This window comes from Bos grunniens, chromosome 13 (assembly GCF_055505025.1).
Source record: "Bos grunniens cultivar Pamir isolate PY7600 chromosome 13, Bosgru_T2T1.0, whole genome shotgun sequence".
NCBI lineage: Eukaryota > Metazoa > Chordata > Mammalia > Artiodactyla > Bovidae > Bos > Bos grunniens.
In genome coordinates, this window is record NC_141177.1 from 10,431,117 (window position 1) to 10,452,617 (window position 21,501).

A 21,501-nucleotide genomic window follows, 5' to 3' on the forward strand; every position below is an offset into this window, starting at 1 on the left:
ATTTCTCATTCTTAGTAAGGCAGGTCTTATTTGGTGGAGCCACTTGCTTCAGTTGTGAATCTCACGTGTTCACTGGGTGATTTATTTATTTATTTTTTTTTTTTGTGACCCCATGGACTATGGAATTCTCCAGGCCAGATACTGAAGTGGGTAGCCTTTCCTTTCTCCAGGGGATCTTCCCAACCCAGGCCTCCCACATTGCAGGCGGATTCTTTACCAACTGAGCCATGAGGGAAGCCCAATATGGTGCCTGTGTGTGTGCTAAGTCACTTGAGTTGTCTCAGACTCTTTGTGAGCTAATGGACTGCAGCCTGTCAGGTTCCTCTGTCCAGGGGATTCCCCAGGCAGGAATACTGGATGGGTTGCCACGCCCTCCTCCAGGGGATCGTCCTGACCAGGGGATCAAACCCATGTCTCTTCTGGCTCCTACACTGGCAGGCGGGTTTTTTTTTTTAACCACTAGAACCACTTGGGAAGCCCAGTTCTTTACTGGGTGATTTAAATGTCTGTCTTGCTGTATATATTAGTCAGAACAAAGTTGGGAAAAATCTTTCTGGTCTAGAGGCATTCAAAGACAATTTAAAACAACCAGAAGGCCATCTAGGGGCCACGCCTGGCCCACTGGACTGAGGTCTGTGTTTTCTGGCCTGAGCATCTTTGAAGAAACTTCAGAGCACATCCCTGTCTGGGATGCTGAGAGATAAAGAAATAGAAATCTGGCATGGGGGTCCTTGCTGCTGAGCCTTCTGACTAATGTCAGGGCAAGACAGACCCACCACGATTGAGTGATGCCAGCTGTGTTCGTCTGCTAAAGCTGCCATAAATACCATAGACCTGGGGTCTTAGACAACAGAAATTTATTTCTTACAGTTCTGGAGGGTAGAAGTCCAAGATCAAAGTGTCACAAGTTATGTTTCTGCTGAGGCCTCTCTCCTTGGCTTGCGGACGGCCACCTTCTTGCTGTGAACTCATACGGTTCTTTTCCTACACGCAGGCATTCCTGGTGTCTGACTGTGTGTCCTAATCTTCTGCTCTTATGACAACACCAGTTAAAACTGCAACCCACACTAATGGCCCATTTTAATGTAATCACCTTAAAGGACCAGTCTCCAAATACAGTCACGTTCTGGGGTTAGGGCTTCAGTATGCAATTGAGGGGCACACAGTTAAGCCCATAATGCCAGTGATAACAAATCCATTCACACACTCAGACATGGGCTGCTGCTTTTTTTTTATTGAGAATATAGTTGCTGTACAATGTTGTATTAGTTTATGCTGTACAAGGAAGTGAATCAGCCATATGTATACATATATCCCCTCCCTCTTGAACCTCCCTTCCACTCCCCACCCCTCTAGGTGACCACCGAGCACCAAGCTGGGCTCTCTGTGCTATACAGCAGGTTCCCACCAGCTCTCTGTTTTACACATGGTATCTGTTCAGAGTTACCTAGGTAACATAGTTACCTAGGGGGCATTGACCATTTATTAGTTGAGTGACCTCAGGCAAATGATTTAACCTCCCTGAGCCCCAGTTTAAACAGCTGTGCAATCGGAATCCATTTTTATAGCGTTATTGGGAAGATTGAATCTAGGGCTGATTTGGCCTTAGACAGTTCCTGACGAGCAGTCACCAATAGCCGTGGCCCACGTTGTTTGTGTACCTCTCTGCGTGCTTGAGGAACGGCTTACAGCTTACAGTGAGCTTCCACATTTATTATCTCCTGTGAGCCTCGCCTGCCAGGTAAGCTGAGTGTGGAAGATTCCATTGACAAACAAGAACCCTGAGTCTCGGTGAGGCTAAGTGACTTTGCCCAAAACGACCTAGACAAGACTGGAACTCGCCCCTACACATGTCTGACCCCAAAGTGTGTGCATCAAGACAATAGGTCTTGTGAGCGATAAGCCAGCCCACATTTAGAGAGGGGCAGAGTTACAACCTGAGGAGAGCAAATGAGGGTCCTGCAGCCACAGAGACCACCTGTCTGGCTGCTCTAAGAAAGAGGGGTTGACCGAGAAATGGGGAAGGTACTGCACAAAAGAGTCTGTTGGAAAAAAGGAAAGAGGCTAGTATGTGTGTTCTACATGTGGCAGCCACTTTAAAAGTTGAAGTATAATTGATTTACAGTATTGTGTTAATTTCAAATGTGCAGCAAAGTGATTCAGTTAGTTTTTCAGATTTTATTCTACTGTAGGTTATTATAAGATACTGAGTATATTCCCCTATATGTGTGTGTGCACTAAGTTGCTCAGTTGTGTCCGGCTCTTTGCTACACCCATGGACTGTAGCCCGCCAGGCTCCTCTGTCCATGTGGATTCTCCAGGCAAGAATACTGGAGTGGGTAGCCATGGCCTCCTCCAGGGGATCTTCCCAAACCAGGGATCCAACCCAGGTCTTCTTCATTGCAGGTGGATTCTTTACCATCTGAACCATCAGGGGAGCCCATAGTCCCCTATGCTATACAGTAAATCCTTGTTGCTTTTCTATTTTATATATAGTACTTTGTTAATCCCATACTCCTAATTTGTCCCTCCCATCTTCCCTTCCCTTCCCCTTTTGTAGCCATAACTGTTTTCTGTGTCTGTTTCAGTTTTGTGTGTACATTCATTTGTATTATTTTTCTAGATTCCACATTTAAGTGATATCATATAGTATTTGTCTTTCTCTGACTTCTTCACTCAGTGTAATATACTCTAGGTCTATTCACCTTGCTGCAAATGGCAATATTTCATTGTTTTTAAAGCTGAGTGTGTGTGTGTATGTGTGTATACATACCATATCTTCTTAAGCCGGTTGTCTGTTGATGGGCACTTGGGTGGTTTCCATGTCCTGACTTTGTAAATAGCGCTGCCATGAACATTGGGGTGCATGTATCTCTTCCAATGAGAATTTTCATCATTTTCCAGATATATACCCAGGAGTGGGATTGCTGGATCATATGGTAGCTCTATTTTGATTTTTTTAAGGACCCTCCATAGTGGGCTATGCCAATTTACAGTCTCATGAACAGGGTAGGAGGTTTCCCTTTTTCCCCTGTCCTCTCCAGCATTTATTGTGTGTAGACGTTTTGATGATGGCCGTATTGTCTGGTGTAAGGTGATACCTCATTGTGGTTTTTGATTTGCATTTTTCTAACAGTGATGTTGAGCATCTCTTCATGTGCCTATTGGCCATTTGTGTGTCTTCTTTGGAAAAAAATCTGTTTAGGTCATCTGCCCCTTTTTTGATTTTTTTCCCCCAGTATTGAGTTGTATGAGTTGTTTTATCCATTTTGGATATTAACCCTTTGTCAGTCTTATTTTCTCCTATTTCTGTCATTTGTCTTCGTTTTTTGATGGTATCCTTTGCTGTGCAAAAGTTTTTTGTACATTTGATTAGGTCCCATTTGTTTATTTTTGCTTTTATTTCTTTTGCCTTGGGCAAGCGATCTATGAAAGTATTGCTACTGTTTATGTCAGAATGTTTTGACTAAGTTCTTTTCTGGGAGTTTGATGATGTCATGTTTTAGGTGTTTAAATCATTTTGAGTTTACTTTTGTATATGCTGTGAAAATGTTCTAATTGCATTGATTTACATGTGGCTGTTCTAACCACTTTTATTTTTTTAATTTATTTAAAGTTTTTAAAAAATTTATTTATTATTTTTATTTGTCTGTGCCAGGTCTTAGTTGGGGCATGTGGGATCCAGTTCCCCAACCAGGGATCCAACTCAGGCCCCCTGCATTGGGAGAGCAGAGTCTTAGCCACTGGACCACCAGGGAAGTCCCCGACTACTAGCCCCGTTTAAAACCTTTATTTCTGAGGATCTGGAAGCAGAGGGCCGGTGGATGAGGGGGTAGGTAGGACACTCACAATGTAGGGTCAGCCCTCAAGGCTGGGGCTCAAAGATGGGGCAGGTGGAAAGAAAGAGCAAGATTGGAGGCAAGAAGCCCATCATCCAAGAGCATCTGGTGGGACTTGAGCCATTTTAAGGAGGTGGACTTCCAGGACCCGGAGATGAATGAGGCACACGGTGACCCCAGGTTCTGTTTCTGGGCCTGTGAGTGGCGTTGGCAGGATCTGAACCACTGTGTCTCTTGCTCTGCAGGTGATCGTGTGGGGGAACTACGGGCGGATGGAGCGGAAGCAGTTCATGGGCGTGGCCCGCGTGCTGCTGGAGGAGCTGGACTTGACCACCCTGGCCGTGGGCTGGTACAAGCTCTTCCCCACCTCCTCCATGGTGGACCCAGCCACGGGCCCCCTGCTCCGGCAGGCGTCCCAGCTGTCCCTCGAGAGCACCGTGGGGCCCTGTGGCGAGCGATCTTAGTGCCGGGGAGGGGGAGGGGCTCCCCGAGATGGTCCGGAGACCCTACCTGGGACCCCAGGCCCCAGGGCATATTGAACAGAGGAGGCCGGGGTTCTCCCCACCCAGTGGGGAAGCTGAATGGGGAGACTTGAACCCCCCAGGGCCCCTCCTCACCCCTTTTTTGCCTCCTATTCCCCGAGACCTTCCCTCTCCCGATGGGATTGGCTGCACTTTTGACTTGGCCGGTTCTTGACCTGGTGGATGTGTCTGCAGTCCGGAGAAAGGAAAGATCGAGGCGGCAGAGCACACCATCCTCCTGCCCCCGACTCTGTCCGACCGCACCCCCTTTTTGCCTCCTTGGAAGCTCGCTGCCCGGAGTCATGTCCAGAACCCAGCGGCCATCTCCATGGTGCCAATTACCAGCAAGTGTCTTTCCTGCGGCACCGGGTTCAGGCAGCTACTCCTGCCCCCCGAGCCTACGGGGCAGCTTTGCAAGGATCCGGCGCCAACTCCGGGGGCCCCGCGCCCCCGACTTGAAGAGGAGCTCAGGCCTCCCTCCGCCTGCCCATGGAAGGAGCTCTGCCGCCGCCTGTTCGAGTCCATCTGTCCGTCCCCTGCCTGTTCCTCTTTTGGTGGCTCTAGAACATGGGGTCCAGCAGGGACCAGGGGAGAGGAAAGGGGTGCCGGGGCCTGGCAGGGGCCCCCAGGGCACCTGGCTTTGTGGGATTGTAAGAAGCTAGTTTGCACGCTGTGGGCGGACTGGAAAGAACTCTGTTGGCTGTGTTTCGACTGAGGAGCTGGGGGACCCTAATTTTCGAGAACCCCAGCCCCAGAGAGCTCACCAGTCTCTGAATTTGGGGGATGCCGGTTTAGAGAGGGAGTGTGAAGAAAGCTGGGATTGGGACTCGTGGTGCCAAGGTGAGGGGTTCCCAGGTAGGAGAATCCCTCCTTGTCGGATGAGGTCAAAGGTCATCTTGTCTGGCCCTCTGCCTCCAGGCTAAGGGCCTGGGGAGGCACGCGAGCTCCCCAGTTTTAGTCTTTTTAAACAAACCATCCTGTACTAAGGGCAGAACCAACTGCTCCGGCCTCAGTGACCTTGGCTCAAGGAGAGAAAGAGAATGAGGCGAGACAGGAGTGTGAGAAGGGGGAGATTCCTTCTTGAGCAGGCCTGGGGGCTGCCTTCCCGGCCCCACCCGGCCTGGTCCTCCCTGGAGCCTTTGGAAGCCCTTTTGCATGCGGGGAGGACACAGGCTGGCCCCTTTCTGTAGAAGCACATTTCTGCCACCTCCCCTGGGAGGCACCCAGCCACCCACTACCCACACACACACCCGCCGCCCCCCCATCATTACCCAGTCCTGCTGTGTAGGACGTAGTCTTGGTTAGCCGAGTAGGCTTAGAGTGCCTGGCCCTGGGCCAGGTCTTAGCTTCACATAGAGTCCTTACAGAGGGGATGGAGAAAATTCCAGGAGGCAGCCTTCTCCCTGCCGGCCTGGCCTGGGTCCAAGCCTGGACCTGGTTCAGGGGAGGCTAGCCCCTCCTCCTGCTCCTCCCTTTCCTCCCCCTCTTCATGTAGGGTTGTAGCCAGAGCCGCCCATGACACTCAGATGTTCTGATTTATTACCCTTGGGACTGATTTTATTTAGGAAGCACTCCTGAGGATGTGGGCCTTGGAGGGGGCTGGGGCTCCATCAGAGGAGGTGGTTTTCCACTGAGGATTGCCCGGCTGTGTTCTGTCCCACCTTATCCCCACTCTCCCCACACCCCACCATTTAGGCTGTGGACCAGGTGAGCCCTTCCACCTGGAACTCTCCCCTCCCCTGGCCTGTTCCCAGCCCTGGGCATCCTTTGAAGTTCTGGTTGAGTTATAGCGCTCCCCTGCATAGGGATGGGGAGATGGAAGCGTCCCCTCCTTGGTCCAGGAGGCCTTCTGACCTTCCTGGAATCATGGCGGCTGGAATCCCAAGGCTGGGGTGGAGGCAGTGGGGCTCAGAACTGGCCCCTCCCCTGTGCTTTTTTTTTTTTTAAACCAGTGTGATTTCTCTGCCGTTTGTTTATTACTCACCATTCGGAATATTTTGAGCCAGGAGAGCGCCTTCTCTCTCCAGCTGTCACTGCTCTGGTAGTTCAGGGGTAGCATTTCAAAGCCGGGTTGGGGCCTGGCTGTCCCAACCTGAGGACAGGGTGGGCACAGCCTTGCTCCCCAACCTGAGCCCGCCCTGTTGGGGGTGGGTCTGCACAGCCTTTATAAAGAGAGAAGGCGCTCCAAAGCAATAACATCCTGAGGGTGGTCACCGAGGGCCCCCCTCAATGACTTTCTGTTTGTTCTGTGGTTTTTCAGCTCACCTCCCGGAGGGGTGGGGTGGCACGGGGGCTGGAGCCCTCTTTCTTTGTATCATCGTTGTGAGCACATGGGCACCTTCCAAGGGGCTCCGACCATTGGGCATGAGACCCCCCATCTGTCCTCACCCAGGGATGGGGGCTTGGGGAGGGAGTGGCTGTTCTCATCATTAGCTTTGGGGAACCTTCCAGCCTGCTCCTATCTGGTCCTTTGCCAGCTCAAACTTCCCCATTTGAAGAGGAGCTGAGAGGGTGGCACTGGGGGAATTAGGGGTGTGAGGGGCCTGGGGGTCTCTAAGGGACGATTCTTTTTTCAATCTCTGGGCCAAAGGTCACATGCCAGGGTACGGTGGGAGGGAGTCATCTCCACCTTCCTTCTCCAGAATCTGCCTGTCACACTAAAGGAAAAGGAGCTTTGGGACCATCGGTGAAATGATTTCCATCTTAACAGAGAGATCACAGGCCCCTGGGGTCACCTGTGAGTTCACGACACTGGCAATCTGGGCCTCCTCAACCCCCCGGAGGCTGAGCTGGAGCCAGGGCAGGACCAAGTGGGGCCACCATCTCCCCCCCGCAATATTTCCTCTGCCCTTCTCTCCATGGCCTCCTCCCAGGGGCCTTGAAAAAGATGGGCAGCGCTGATTATAGTCCCATCTGAGAGGGCAGGAAACCAAAGCTCAGAATCAGTAAGTGGCTTGCCCAAGACAAGACCCCTCAGCAATGAGGCCAGAACAGAAGCAGCTCTGTCCTTCCTCCATGGAACAGCAGACCATTGCTCCAGGGCACATTTGCCATAATGAGGATCTGTGACCTTTAGGCCCTGGACCACCCCGCGCTGCTTGCTTGCATCTTGATGGGCCAGTAACTTTTCTGGGCCTTGGGTTTAGGGGGAAGGGTTGCCATAGAGACCTTGCTCTCCTGGGTGGGGGATGGGGGGGGGGTCTGCCCTGACTGACGTGAGACTGTGCAGGCTGTGGTCCTGGTCTTGATGCTAAGTGGGGACTCCCCCCAAGGGACCACAGCCCCTCTGAGACCACTCTGAGGGAGGCCAGACAGCACTTCCTGGGGCTGTGTGGGAGTGAGGGGGGGCGATGGTACACCTCACATTAAGGCATTCCCCCCCAAACCTTTAGAATAACATGGGAACTTCTCGGAGTGCTTTTCACACCTGTTTGTTTTCAAAGTGCTTTTATCTCTCGTGTACCCTCACAAGAGCTCCCGGGCAGTCGGTGGAGGCCTGGGTGAGTTATTAGCCCCATTTTACAGAAGAAGCTGAGGCCCGGGGAGGGGAAGGTACTCGCTAAGGTCCCACTGGGAGTTGGTGGCTGAGCTCAGGGGAGAACTCAGTTCTCCAGCGGTTCAGAGCTCTTTTCTTCAATGTGGGGCAAAGCAGAGTTGAGGTCATGTACTTGACAAGCTGATCCACCGTCCAGCTCCTTATATCTGGAGCTCATGGGCACATCTCAGCATTGAGAGGCACCGCTGAGCCCCGCTGCCCTTGGAGCACAGCTGTTGCGTTAGGCAAGGCCACCTGCATTTATTTATTGAGCAGCAGCCCTGTGCCAGACCCAGGGGACGGGGTGCCCCGACTCCATCGCCCACTGTCCTGTAATGACTCCTTTGGGCTCCAGGAGGCCCCATGTCTTATAGCAGCACCTCAGAGTGGACGGAAAGCTTTCATGTCCATGAGCTCATCTGACTCACAAACCCCGCCTGGGAGCCGCTGACATGCCCGTTTGACTCATAGCTTCTGTGAGGGCCAAGTGGAGACTTGAACCCGGGGCCTTGGACATCATCTCTGAGCCCTTTCACCGTACCACTGCCTCCTGAGTGGGTGGCAGGAAGGCAGACCCCTGGTCCTCAGGCCCACTCTCCACTCACCTTTCCCCGTCTTCCCTCTCCAGGAGCAGGAGCCCCTCAGGCTTTGGGGGAGGGAGGGTTTCTGGGGCCCCTGGGTTGGAGCAGGTCACGTTGCATTGTGTTCATGACCATGTAGCTCATGTTGAAAATTAAAGTTTTTGGCTTTTCTAACCCAGCTTGCTCTGTTTTGTGTTGACACAGTTCTCTCTGGGATGCTGAGGGCTGTTAATTTTAATGACCTGAGTGCTGTGCCATTTCAGCTTTGTTAGTGTCCATTTATACAGGTCTGGGGCCCATCCCAGCACCACTTCCAGAGATGCACAGGAGGGAACAGGGTACTGGGTGAACTCATTTTACAGATGTGGAAACTAAGGCCCAGGGAGGGGATGAGAATTCCCTCAAGTCCCATTGTGGCTGATTGGCAATAACCAGACCTCACAGTTCCCAGAAGAGACTGTGGCCCAGGGACTGCCCTGGCGGTCCAGTGGTTGACTCCACACTTAGAAAGTAAAGATTTGATCCCCACGACTGAAGTGACTTAGCAGCAGTAGCAGCAGCAGGGAACTAAGATCCCACATACTGCACACAGCGGCCAGGGTTGGGGGTGGGGGGAAGACTGGTCCAGGTAGTCCCAGTGACACGGTGGGTGTCAGCAAGACCCCCTCCCCCATCCAAAAATGGGGCTGGCCAAGGACAAAGAACATGACATTTGGGGCTGGGGCCAGTTCCACTCTACATGCCAAGTAAGAGAAATGAGTAGTCTTTAAATGGTGCACATTTTGCCCAGTGGTCCACGCTGGATGGTAAATGTTTTCAGTCCATCTGATCCCCGTGCTTGTCATAGTGGGAGCAGCTGGCCTCACTGGTTAGGATTCCAGTGTGGGAAGTCGTGCATCTCCCCCACCGTGGGTTTCACACAACAGAAAAACGGGCATCGTGGAGAATGTGTGTGGCCACGCCTTCCTAGAACAATTTGGACCACAGGGGACTTGCACCTACGGGGCAACTTAAGAGTCGTGCTTTTGCTTATGATGCGACTTTTAATGTATTTTTGGAGAGGAGAGCAGGGCTCGCGCCCCAGAAGGGAGTGAGAAACTGCTCGTGGCAGAGGACGGCATTGAGGCCGCGGCCCCTCAGCCCTTCTCCAAGCTCTGGGGACGGGGCGACGACAGGTGAATCCAGACCCTCAGGTTCTAGGATCGACCCCCCGGATGAGTTTCTGGGGCCCAGCCAAGGACCACTTCCAGAGATGCACAGGAGGGAAGGGCTATCAGATGGACTTCCGCCGGGCCGGGGGCCTATCGGCTCTGCCGCCGCCCCCAGCCCCGGGGCTGGCGGGGGGCGAGAAGCCGGGATTGTCGCGGGAGCACAGCTCCAGCCGGTGGAGGCGGCAGGAGACGGAGATGAGGCCGGCGCGGCGCGCGGGGCCTCGGTTCTCGGGCGCCCCCCGGCGGAGCGGGCGGGCAGTGCGCTCAGGCGCGTCCGCGCCGGCCGCCAGGAAGCGCAGGACCACGAGGTTGAGGAAGGCGCCGATGACCGTGAGCCCCAGGAGGATGTACAGGAAGCTGAAGGCCACGTAGGGCGGCTTTCTCTGCAGCGCCTCGTCGTTCTGCAGCGCCACAAAGTCGCCGAAGCCGATGGTGGTGAGCGTGATGAAGCAGTAGTAGTAGGCGTGGAAGAAGGTCCAGCCCTCGAAGTGCGCGAAGGCGGCGGCCCCGAGGGCCAGGGTGCCCGCGCACACCAGCAGCCCGGCCACCGCCATGTTCTCGGGGGACACGCGCGGCCGCCGCAGGCCCAGGCAGCGCTTGGCCGCCAGCAGGAGGCGCCGCACCAGCGCGTTCAGCCGCTCGCCGAGGCTCTGGAAGGTGACCAGGGTCAGGGGGATGCCCAGGAGCGCGTAGAACATGCAGAAGACCTTGCCCGAGTCCGTGCCCGGCGCGGCGTGGCCGTACCCTGGAGGAGGAAGGAAGGGGGAGGCTGACGAGCGTCCGTCTCCTCACACACAGGCCTTCTTCCTGCCGGGTCTCTGTCCCCATCCTCCAGAGCCCGCAGAGCATGTTGAAATGCTGGTTCGAACTAGGTCATTCCCCCGGCTTTAAAACCTTCTGTGGCTACCCATAATCGGCCCAAGTTGTAAACAACCTAAAATACCCTTCTCCTGGGGAATGGATAAACAACCTGTGGTACATCCATACAACGGACTGATTCTTTTCCGCCACAGGAAGGAAGGAACTACTGTTTCCTCAGCAACAGAAGATGGATCTCAAATGTTTTATGCTGAGTGAAAGGAGCCAAGCTCAAAAAGCTATATATTGCTGGGTTCCATTTAAATGACATTCTGTAGGGTAACTGGCACAACTTCTGTGGCAAAACTAGGATCAGCGAACAGACCTGTGGTTGCCAGTCCTTGGAGGTGAGAGAAGCGAGTGAACTAACTACAAACAGGCACGATGGAATTTTGGGGAGGGCTAGCAATGTTCTGCCTTGAAATCATGGCTGCAGTTACACGACAGGTTTTTTTTTTGCAAAACCTGCACAGGTGTACACTGAAAAAGAATGAATTTGAATCTGTAAATTGTGCCCTTGATAGAAAAAAAAAATCTGTTGTGGCTCCCCAGTATCCTCAGGGTACAGTCCGCGCTCTCAGGCAACGCCGTGACCTGAACCCCCTCTCCCTGCAGCCTCACATGCCATTTCAGCCAGCCTGCCCTTTTCTCATGCTTCCCCTCCCCCCAGTGGACTTTCCCCCTGCCCACACCCAGGTAGCCGTTCCCAGTTCCTGTGCCAAGCCAGGCTCTCATGAAACACCTATTTCAGTCTGGTGGAGTCCCTCACTGATCCCCTAAATGTGTAGGGAACGCAAACATGAGTGGGCTGCCTTGAGTCCGGCACAAGGAACAATGAATGATTGTCCGGAACAGTCATTGTGGGATTGGTGGATGTGTATCTCTTCCAGGACCCAAGGTCCTGGAAAGTGGAAGCTTTCATGGTATTCTCAAAGGGCCCCATAACCCAGGAAAAGTCAGGTGTCCCTTCCCCAGTAGAATATGCCTCTTCCAGCAAATTGTCCCCATCTGCCAAACGATAAATACACCTTTGGCCTGTGCTGTTCCGCAGTGAGGAAAGCAGTCCTCTAAAATACACACACGTGCAAAGTGATGTGTGCATGGGAGTTGTCGTTGCCACAGTGTTGGTGACAGCAAAAATAAGAAGCAGCTTAAATGTTCATCAGAAGGAGCCTGGTGAAAACAGCCATGGTGCCATCCAATGATGGTTGTGGTTCCAACTGAGGGCCATTTAGCCCCTGAGGGGACAGTTGGCAATGTCTGGAGACAGGTTCAGTTGTCACACCTGGGAGGTGGTGGGTGCTGCTGGCATCTGGTGGGTGCAGGCCAGGGTCCTGTTTAACATTCTCTGATGCATAGGACAGTCCCCACAATCGGAATTTGTTGTTGTTTAGTCGCTCAGTCGTGTCCAACTGTTGGGGTCCATGGACTGTAGCCCACCAGGCTCCTCTGTCCATGGAATTCTCCAGGCAAGAATACTGGGGTGGGTTGCCACTTCCTTCTCCAGGGGATCTTCCTGATCCAGGGATCAAACCTGCGACTCCTGCCTTGGCAGGTGAATTCTTTACCACTGAGTTACCAAGGAAGCCCACCAGAATAGCCAGTCCAAAATGTCAACAGTGCCAGGGTGGAGGAGCCCTGCTAATCAGCCATGAAAAAGAGGACACAGTTCTTCAGGGACTGATGTAAAGAAATCACCAGAATATACGAAGTGAAAAAAGCAAGAGACAAAAAGGCATGTATAACACAATGCCTCTATCATGTATAAAAGTACAAGTAGCTCAGTCGTGGCTGACTCTGCAACCCATGGACTCTATACAGTCCATGGAATTCCCCAGGCAGAATACTGGAGTGGGTGGCCTTTCCCTTCTCTAGGGGATCTTCCCAGGCCAGGGATCGAACCCAGGTCTCCCGCATTGCAGACAGATTCTTTACCAGCTGAACCACCAGGGAAGCCCAAGAGTACTGGAGTGGGCAGCCTATCCCTTCTCCAGCGGCTCTTCCTGACCCAGGAATCAAACTGGGGTCTCCTGCATTGCAGATGGATTCCTTACCAACTGAGCTACCTGTGTGTGTTGTAAAGGAATATATAGGCAGAGAAGATACTTGGAAGGATACTCAAAAAACATAACTGCATTTGATCCAGAGAAGGGAATTTATAGGTTGACGGATGCGGAGAAAGGGAGACTTCCTTTCATCCTATACCTTTTGTACCGTGTGAAGTGTGTGCATATATAACATTTGAAATATCAACACTAGATACATATATATATATATATATATATATTTAAAGATCTATGACTCCACTTCATGTTTCTACTTCATGGCTCTATTAGTCTGCCTCTATCTATCTGCGGGGCAGGGACCCTGCTGCCACTAAACGGTGAGGTCCTTGAGGCCAGAGACCAAACTAGTCATTTCTCACGTCCCTGATCACCAGTGCCCTGCACAGACTAGGAGCTCAATGAAAGTTTAAATAATCAGTAATAATAATACTCAAACCAGATTGAAGGAGGTACAGAGTGTGAGACGGAGGAGCGTCTTTAAGAATAAAAGGCCAGGCAGTGCTGTTTCCAGCCATTTGTCTGGTTTTGACAGACAGGAAAATGAATAATGATAATAACTAGGCATGCTAGGTACTCTACATGGATTATTTTATTTAATCGTCTCAATGACTGTATGAGATTATTATCCCCATCTTACAGATAAGGACACTAGGCTCAGAGGGAGAAAGCTGCCCAAAGGTCACAGGGTTGAGCTGTTAACCACTATCCTCCATAGCTTCTCAGTGGCTCTTTGCTGTTCCTGCAGAGCTCAGCCCCTGGGTTCTGTCGCCTGGCTCTGCAAGGCTAGCTTTTGCAGCCTGGCTCACACAACCATACTGGCGCCCCCAGGTGGCAGAAAGCGGTAAAACTGCTATTTCCTCAGTCGCTCTCCACACCCTGGTCCCTACTCCCTCCCCATCCCAGGTGCAGGTCAGAGGCAAGCAGTCAGAAGTGGAGGCCACATCCAGCTGGAAGGCCTCCAAAATGTGGGGGAGGGCAGAAGAGGTGGACAGGGTCCCACACCCTGGGTGCAGAGACAGGGAGGGTCTTAGGCTGAGCCAAGAGAGAGAAGCAGGGGTGCCCAGGCTGACAGGAGGGGTCAAAAGGGCTGAATAGGAGCTGGGCCCACAGTTGGCAAATAATGAATTGTCATTATTGCTAATTAACAGTCCCTACTTAGCCTCAGGGCTTGTGCTATGCATTTAACCTGCTTGACCTCACTTAAACCTGGCAATCACTCAGTAAGATAGCAACAGTTGCACTTTGTAGTTGAGGAAACCGGGGCTCAGAGAGGTACAATCAATTGCCAGAGAAGGCAGGAGGCAACAGAGATGAAAACCGGAACTCTGGCCTCTGTAATTTCGGAAGGTAGGCTTTCAACTCCACCACTAAACCCACAAACTCACACTGACTTGCAAGAGCATTATGGAGGAGCTTTCTCCGCAGCACTGGTTTCCAGGGTGGTGGTCCAGGCCCAAAGAGACACTGGGACCTCCACAGCCAGCCTGGGGTGGTGGATGGAGCCCCGAGAGCCTGCTCCACTCCTTTTCTGCTTCCCCAGGCTTGGGCTCCGCAGGTACCAACCAGTCGGTAGCCATGGCAACGGTTGGAGGTCCAGATGCTGCAGAGAAAGTGCTCTGAATCCCCGAGGGTGAGGTCCAAAGCTGGTGGTAATCAGTCATTCCTTTAACAAATATTTATTGAGTGTCTACTACAAGCTAGGCACTGGCCATATTGCAGGGACTAAGACAGATTAGGCGCCCGTTCTCTTTTTTGTTATAACACAAAAATCAATCTCCCCCCCACCCCCCGCCCCCGCCGCTTTTTGTTAGTGCTTTCTACTTGTCAGGCCCTGTGCTAAAACTTTATACATATATTATCTCCTTAATGAAAACTGTCTCACTACAGCCTTGAGATAGGGCCTGTTAGCACCCCTCTTTTACAGAGGAGAAAACCTGAGGCTCAGAGAGGTTAAGCAACTGGTCTGAGGTCACACAGCTAACGTGATGCCCCCCAGGCAAGGAAGCAACTCCAGCCACTTGGGCTTCCGACTCCACTTTATCAATCTCCCAGCCCCTGCCACTGCCTCTTGGCAAAGGGGACCTACTGTCTCCTCCCAGCCGGGCCTGCGTGGAAACCACAGAGCCCATCCGACAGAGGGAGGCAAGTGAGGCTCGGCGAGCTGAAATGACTGCTCCAAAGTCACCCCGCCTGGCAGAGGCAGAGGTGGGACTGAAACCCCGGGACGCCGCGGGCGCCTGGGGATGGAGCAAGCGCCGAGGGGGAGGCGCCGGGGGCCGCTCACCGATGGTGGTGATGACGGTGATGGCGAAGTAGAAGGAGCCGGCGAACTTCCACTGGCGGCCGGCGCGGTGCGGCTCGGCTTGCAGCGCCAGGCGCTCCAGCTCGCGGTAGTCCTCGGCCGAGAAGCCGTACTTCCTCCGCAACTCGCTCCGCTTCTGGGCCAGCAGCCGCTTGCGGCCGCTCTCCGCCTCGGACTCGAGCGCGTCGAAGACGGCGGCGCCCACCAGGAGGTAGGAGAGGATGCACAGGACGAGCGCGGCGGTGCGCGCGCTCTGCTTCCTCATCGCCGAGCCCCAGGCCCCGCGCCGCGCTCGCCGCCGCCCCGTCCATGCGCCCCGACGGTCGCCCCGCGCCCCGCTCGCCGCAGGAGTCGGGGCTGCGGACGGCTGGGGTGTGGCACCCCGGGGCGGCGCCTCGGCGGGGCGGGGCAAGGGGGCGACGAGGGCCCGGAGGGCTCCTGCAGCTGCCACCTGCCTGCGCCTCCCCTGCCTTTGTTTCCCCGGCGGCACCCCGGGGCTGTAGCGTCTGCAGGTCGTGACAGCGAGACCGAAGCGCCCAAAGTCCAGCTGTGCAGGCGCCCGGTCTCCACCGCCCTCCTCGTCCTGTGACCTTGGGCAAGTCATTCATTCCTTCGTTCGGTTGGTCATCCAGCAAATACTTACCAAGCACCTGCTGGTACACACGATCTATTACATTCCTGGTGTAAATAGAGCGGATATCCTAGGATAGAGGGTTGTATGAAAAACAAACAAAAAGATAATTTAAGAAAAGTGTGAGGGTCTTCTCTGGCGGTCCAGCGGTTAAGACTCCGCGCCTCCACTGCCAGGGGCGCGGGTTGGATCGCTGGTCGGGGAACTAAGATTCCTACAGGCCAATGGCACGGCCAAAACAAAAAAAAAGCGTGAGAAGGAAAACATCCTGTCTTGCAAGGCAGGTGGAGGGTGGGAGCTGAAGGGGCAATTACAGCTAAGATGGTGGGAGAAAGCGTCCCCAGGGAGCAACTGGCGGCATGTGCAGGTCCTTTAAGCAGAGAAGCCAGTGTGTCTGGAGTCACAGTAATCGGGGTGGTGGGGGGTCAGGGTGGGGGTGGAGATTAAAAGGAAGACAGAGAGTCCAGTTCACAGGGGATTTTACAGGCCCTCTGAAAAGTTCCCTGGTGGCTCAAATGGTAAAGAGTCTGCCTGCAGTGTGGGAGACCTGGGTTCGATCCCTATGTCAGGAAGATCCCCTGGAGAAGGAAATGGCAACCCACTCCGATACTCTTGCCTGGAGAATCCCATGGATGGAGAAGCCTGGGGAGCTAGAGTCCAAGGGGTCACAAAGAGTCGGACATGACTGAGTGACTTGACTTGACTTCTTCAGTTCAGTTCAGTTCATCTCAGTCGCTCAGTCGTGTCCGACTCTTTGCGACCCCATGAATCACAGCATGCCAGGCCTCCCTGTCCATCACCAACTCCCGGAGTTCACTGACTCACGTCCATCGAGTCAGTGATGCCATCCAGCCATCTCATCCTCTGTCGTCCCCTTCTCCTGCTGCCCCCAATCCCTCCCAGCATCAGAGTCTTTTCCAATGAGTCAACTCTTCGCATAAGGTGGCCAAAGTATTGGAGTTTCAGCTTTAGTATCACTCCCTCCAAAGAAATCCCAGGGCTGATCTCCTTCGAATGGACTGGTGGGATCTCCTTGCAGTCCAAGGGACTCTCAAGAGCCTTCTCCAACACCACAGTTCAAAAGCATCAATTCTTCGGCACTCAGCTTTCTTCACAGTCCAACTCTCACATCCATACATGACCACTGGAAAAACCATAGCCTTGACTAGACGGACCTTTGTTGGCAAAGTAATGTCTCTGCTTTCGAATATGCTATCAAGGTTGGTCATAACTTTCCTTCCAAGGAGTAAGCGTCTTTTAATTTCATGGCTGCAGTCACCATCTGCAGTGATTTTGGAGCCCAGAAAAATAAAGTCTGACACTGTTTCCACTGTTTCCCCATCTATTTCCCATGAAGTGATGGGACCAGATGCCATGATCTTCGTTTTCTGAATGTTGAGCTTTAAGCCAACTTTTTCACTCTCCACTTTCACTTTCATCAAGAGGCTTTGTAGTTCCTCTTCACTTTCTGCCATAAGGGTGGTGTCATCTGCATATCTGAGGTTATTGATATTTCTCCCAGCAATCTTGATTCCAGCTTGTGTTTCTTCCAGTCCAGCGTTTCTCATGATGTACTCTGCATATAAGTTAAATAAGCAGGGTGACAATATACAGCCTTGATGTACTCCTTTTCCTATTTGGAACCAGTCTGTTGTTCCATGTCCAGTTCTAACTGTTGCTTCCTGACCTGCATACAGATTTCTCAAGAGGCAGGTCAGGTGGTCTGGTATTCCCATCTCTTTCAGAATTTTCCACAGTTTCTTGTGATCCACACAGTCAAAGGCTTTGGCATAGTCAATAAAGCAGAAATAGATGTTTTTCTGGAACTCTCTTGCTTTTTCCATGATCCAGCAGATGTTGGCAATTTGATCTCTGGTTCCTCTGCCTTTTCTAAAACCAGCTTGAACATCAGGAAGTTCACGGTTCACGTATTGCTAAAGCCTGGCTTGGAGAATTTTGAGCATTACTTTACTAGCATGTGAGATGAGTGCAATTGTGCGGTAGTTTAAGCATTCTTTGGCATTGTCTTTCTTTGGGATTGGAATGAAAACTGACCTTTTCCAGTCCTGTGGCCACTGCTAAGTTTTCCAAATTTGCTGGCATATTGAGTGCAGCGCTTTCACAGCATCATCTTTCAGGATTTGAAATCGCTCCACTGGAATTCCATCACCTCCACTAGCTTTGTTCATAGTGATGCTTTCTAAGGCCCACTTGACTTCACATTCCAGGATGTCTGGCTCTAGATGAGTGATCACACCATCGTGATTATCTGGGTCGTAAAGATCTTTTTTGTACAGTTCTTCTGTGTATTCTTGCCACCTCTTCTTAATATCTTCTGCTTCTGTTAGGTCCATATCATTTCTGTCCTTTATCGAGCCCATCTTTGCATGAAATGTTCCCTTGGTATCTCTCATTTTCTTGAAGAGATCTCTAGTCTTTCCCAATCTGTTGTTTTCCTCTATTTCTTTGCATTGATCGCTGAGGACTTCTTCAGTACAATAGAAAACCCTGGAAAGGCTTTAGGCAGGAAAACAAACACCAATGATCTAATTGACTTTTTTTTTTTTTTAAGAGTGTTCTGGTTATCTTTCGGGAGAGAGATGGTGGCCCAGAGTGAAGGCCAGTTAGGAGACTCTTGTCCTCCAAATGTGTGCCGGGGGTGCGATGGAGATGGAGACAATTGGGTGGGTCTGAAATGCTGCGGAGGTGGCTCCAGGCACACTCGGCCAGCCGCAGGCTCACATGACGATGGAGTGAGGGCAGAGGTGACCTGCGTCCCATCCAGGCCTGGTCCATAAACCTGCGCCACATGCCAGGCCCCCACCGTTCTCCCCCAACCGCACACAATTCGGACGCCAACCAGCCCATCCTAAAGGAAATAAACTCAATATTCATTGGAAGGACTGGGGCTGAGGCTGAAGCTCCAATACTTTGGACCCCTGATGCGAAGAGCCAACTCATTGGAAAAGACCCTGGTGCTGGGAAAGATGAAGGCCGGAGGAGAAAGGGGCAACAGAGAATGAGGCGGTTGGATGGCATCACCAACTCAATGGACATGAGTTTGAGCAAATTCCAGGAGATGGTGAAGGACAGGGAAGCCTGGTGTGCTGCAGTCCATGGGGTCACAAAGACTAAACAAGTCTTTAGGCGAGGACAGAGCCACGGGGTGGGAGGAGCTGGGGAGACACACTGCAAAGGGTCCCCCAAAGGAACACCTATTTTGAACTTCGATGGCATTAAGCCCCTGACGTCTGGAGTCCATCTGTTACTATACCTAGTGTTACCCAGATGCACAGAGCAAAGGACATGCTGGTGGGTTAGATGTGGAGGATGAAGAGGAGGACTTAAGGATGATCCCAGGGTCGCTGGCCTGAACAGCTGGGCACTTGGGGCGCCTTCCATTGGCAGCACTCCCTGAGGCATCTACCCCTCCCCACCAGCACCAACATGACGCTCATGTCAGAGTCCTAGGTGGGCCGGCATGTGTGGGCAGGGTGCTGGACAGCCTCTCCTGCAGCTGTCTGCACCCCCACCCTCCCAGCTCTCTGCTGCAGCTTAAAAAAAAAAAAATCATTTATTTCTTTGGCTTCGATGGGTCTTAATTGTAGCACGAAGGATCGCTGGTCTTCTCATGGGATCTTGGATCTCCCTTGTGGCATGTGGGATCTTTAGTTGCGCCATGCAAACTCTTAGTTGTGGCACGTGGGATCTAGTTCCCCGACCAGGATCGAACCCTGAGCCCCTGCACTGGGGAGCCCAGAGTCTTAACCCCTAGACCACCAGGGAAGTCCCTCTGCTGCGTCTTTGACATGCATCATTTGTCCTCTGTGATCGCTCCAGCCCCTCTCCCTGCTGCCCCTTTGCATTTTCTTTTTTTTTTTTTTGGCTCCGTCTACATTCAACTTTCAGTTCCTTCTGCAACCCCCTGCTTTGCTTGGAACAGCCTTCTCCTCAGCGCACTCAACAGCCAACATTTATTGAATGCCTGCTAGGAGTATGGCATTGGTACAAGCGCTTTACATGCATTAAGGCATTTAATCCTCACAACTTCTTTATGTAGTAGAGGCAGCTGGCTGACACTCTGTTTGTCCTGTACCCCTCCCTTAATGGGACATCTTCCCTGACTCCTCAGGTGTCCCTCCTCTGGGCTCTCTGAGGCTTCCCGGCTCCTGCCATCTTGCATTCCTCCCGCTGAATTCCCATTGTGTGTCCCCCTGAGGACAGGGATCCCATCTTGGTCACCAGTCTGCCCCCAGTACCCAGATGTGGCACAGAGCTCACATCCAGGGACTGTGGACAAACAAGCAGCAGAAGCTCAGAGCGGGGACTCTGCACCCCAGTGCCTGCAGTCATTCCCTACTTTTGCTTACCAGTTGTGTGAACTTGGGATGCTTCAGTCTCCCTGCTTTCTAGGGGGGTTAGAAAAGTTCCAGTCTCAGAAGATGCTGTGGTCAGCAGAATAATCCTCCCCCCCAAAGATGCCTAGCCATGCTGTCTCTTCAGTCGTATCCGACTCTGCAATGCTATGGACTGTACCCCGCCAGGCTCATCTGTCCATGGGATTCTCCAGGCATGAACACTAGAGTGGGTTGCCATGCCTTCCTCCAGGGGATCTTCCCGATCCAGGGATTGAACCCGCATCTCTTATGTCTCCTGCATTGGCACTCGGGTTCTTTACCACTAGCGCCACCTGGGGACCCCCCCAAAGATGTCCACATCCTATCCCTGTGATATGTTAGGTTATGTGGCAAAGGAGAATTGAGGTTGCAGGTGGAATTAAGGTTGTGAATCAGCTGACCTTGAGATGGGCATCATCCTGATGCTCTGGGGGGACCAGTGTGATCAAGGGTCCTCAGAGTTGGTGGTGGAAGAGGGGGAACCAAGGTGAGAAGGACTCGGCCTGATGTGGCTGGCTTTGAAGATGGGAAAAGAGAGCCACATGCCAAGGACAGCAGGCTGCTTCTAGAATCTAGAAAAGACGAGGAAACAAATTCCTTTCTAGAGTCTCCAGAGAGGAACGCAGTTTTGCTAGTATCTTGATTTTAGCCCAGTGTGACCTGTGTAGCCCACCATCCCACAGAACTGGAAAGTAATACAGTTGTGTTGTTCAAGCCGCTTTGTTGTTATTTAATAGCTCAGTCATGTCTGACTCTTTTGCCACCCCGTGGACTGCAGCCCAACAGGCTCCTCTGTCGGTGAGATTTCCTAGGCAAGAATACTGGAGTGGGTTTCAATTCCCTCCTCCAGGGAACCTTCCCGACCCAGGGGTCTAACCCGTCTCCTGCATTGGCAGGTGGATCCTTTACCACTGAGCCACTTGGGAAGCCCACTTGAGGCCCTAAGCATGTGATCATTTGTTATGGCAGCAACAGCGCACTAGTATAGTGGTTGCAAGGATTAAACAAGCCGCTAGACGTGCCGCCCGAGAGCAGCGCCTGGCCTGTGAACCTACGCAGCAATGCTGCCTGTGTTGCAAGTATCACAACAGAGCAAAGGCCCAGGTCTGCACAAGGCTAGACTCAGCTCCTGCCCTGGCTCAGTTCTCGGGCAGAACTGGGGTCCAGTGCTTAGGAGAGGGGCCTTGGACCCCCCTCTCTTCTCCTGAGAAGCTGGAGGCGGGCAGCTCAGTGGCCCAGAAGCGAGGGAGCTGGTGCCGCTGTCTCAGCCTTATTTTTGCTGATGGCATCAGCAAGTTTGATTTTCTGACTCCTGCTCAGACTTCAGAGGATCAGAAACCTGGCTACAGTCTCAGACTGGGGTGGGTGGGGCACCAAGGACCTACAGCCTGAGAAGGGCCTGAGAAGAGCTTGTGGGGACAGCATGAGGGTAGAGGAATGGTTGCTCTTAGGAGAAGGGTGGGGTCCATCCTAGGGACAGTTAATGAGTCCCACTCCTGGACACAGCTGGGATGAACAAGGTCTGGATTTAGATACTTTTTACCTGAGTATCTTTGGATA

The 21,501-nt window shown here is 52.5% G+C and overlaps 2 protein-coding genes across 5 annotated transcripts in view; one reads left to right on the top strand and one right to left on the bottom strand.

Moving 5' to 3' along the window:
- Positions 1–8,650, top strand: part of RIMS4 (regulating synaptic membrane exocytosis 4) — a 72,814-nt gene extending 64,164 nt beyond the window's left edge. For all 4 annotated transcript variants that reach the window (XM_086331664.1, XM_086331663.1, XM_086331665.1 and 1 more), the window contains one exon: positions 4,085–8,650. In XM_086331664.1, the coding sequence (XP_086187790.1) occupies positions 4,085–4,303 (219 nt within the window). In that variant the 3' untranslated portion in view covers positions 4,304–8,650. The remainder of the gene's footprint in view (positions 1–4,084) is intronic.
- An 831-nt stretch (positions 8,651–9,481) lies between these two features.
- KCNK15 (potassium two pore domain channel subfamily K member 15) lies at positions 9,482–15,244 on the bottom strand. The gene is made up of 2 exons (XM_086331662.1): positions 14,896–15,244; positions 9,482–10,432 (listed from the first exon to the last, which is right to left on the bottom strand). The coding sequence occupies exons 1-2, from the start codon at positions 15,176–15,178 to the stop codon at positions 9,750–9,752; spliced, it is 966 nt and encodes a 321-aa protein (XP_086187788.1). The 5' UTR covers positions 15,179–15,244; the 3' UTR covers positions 9,482–9,749.
- Positions 15,245–21,501: the final 6,257 nt, after the last annotated feature.

Bases quoted from the DNA above. Each gene is read 5' to 3' on its own strand.
- KCNK15 (XM_086331662.1), bottom strand. From the start codon at position 15,178: ATGAGGAAGCAGAGCGCGCGCACCGCCGCGCTCGTCCTGTGCATCCTC. The intron at 10,433-14,895 runs GTGAGCGGCCCC...TTCCTCCTCCAG, and splicing joins CACCGTCATCACCACCATCG to GGTACGGCCACGCCGCGCCG.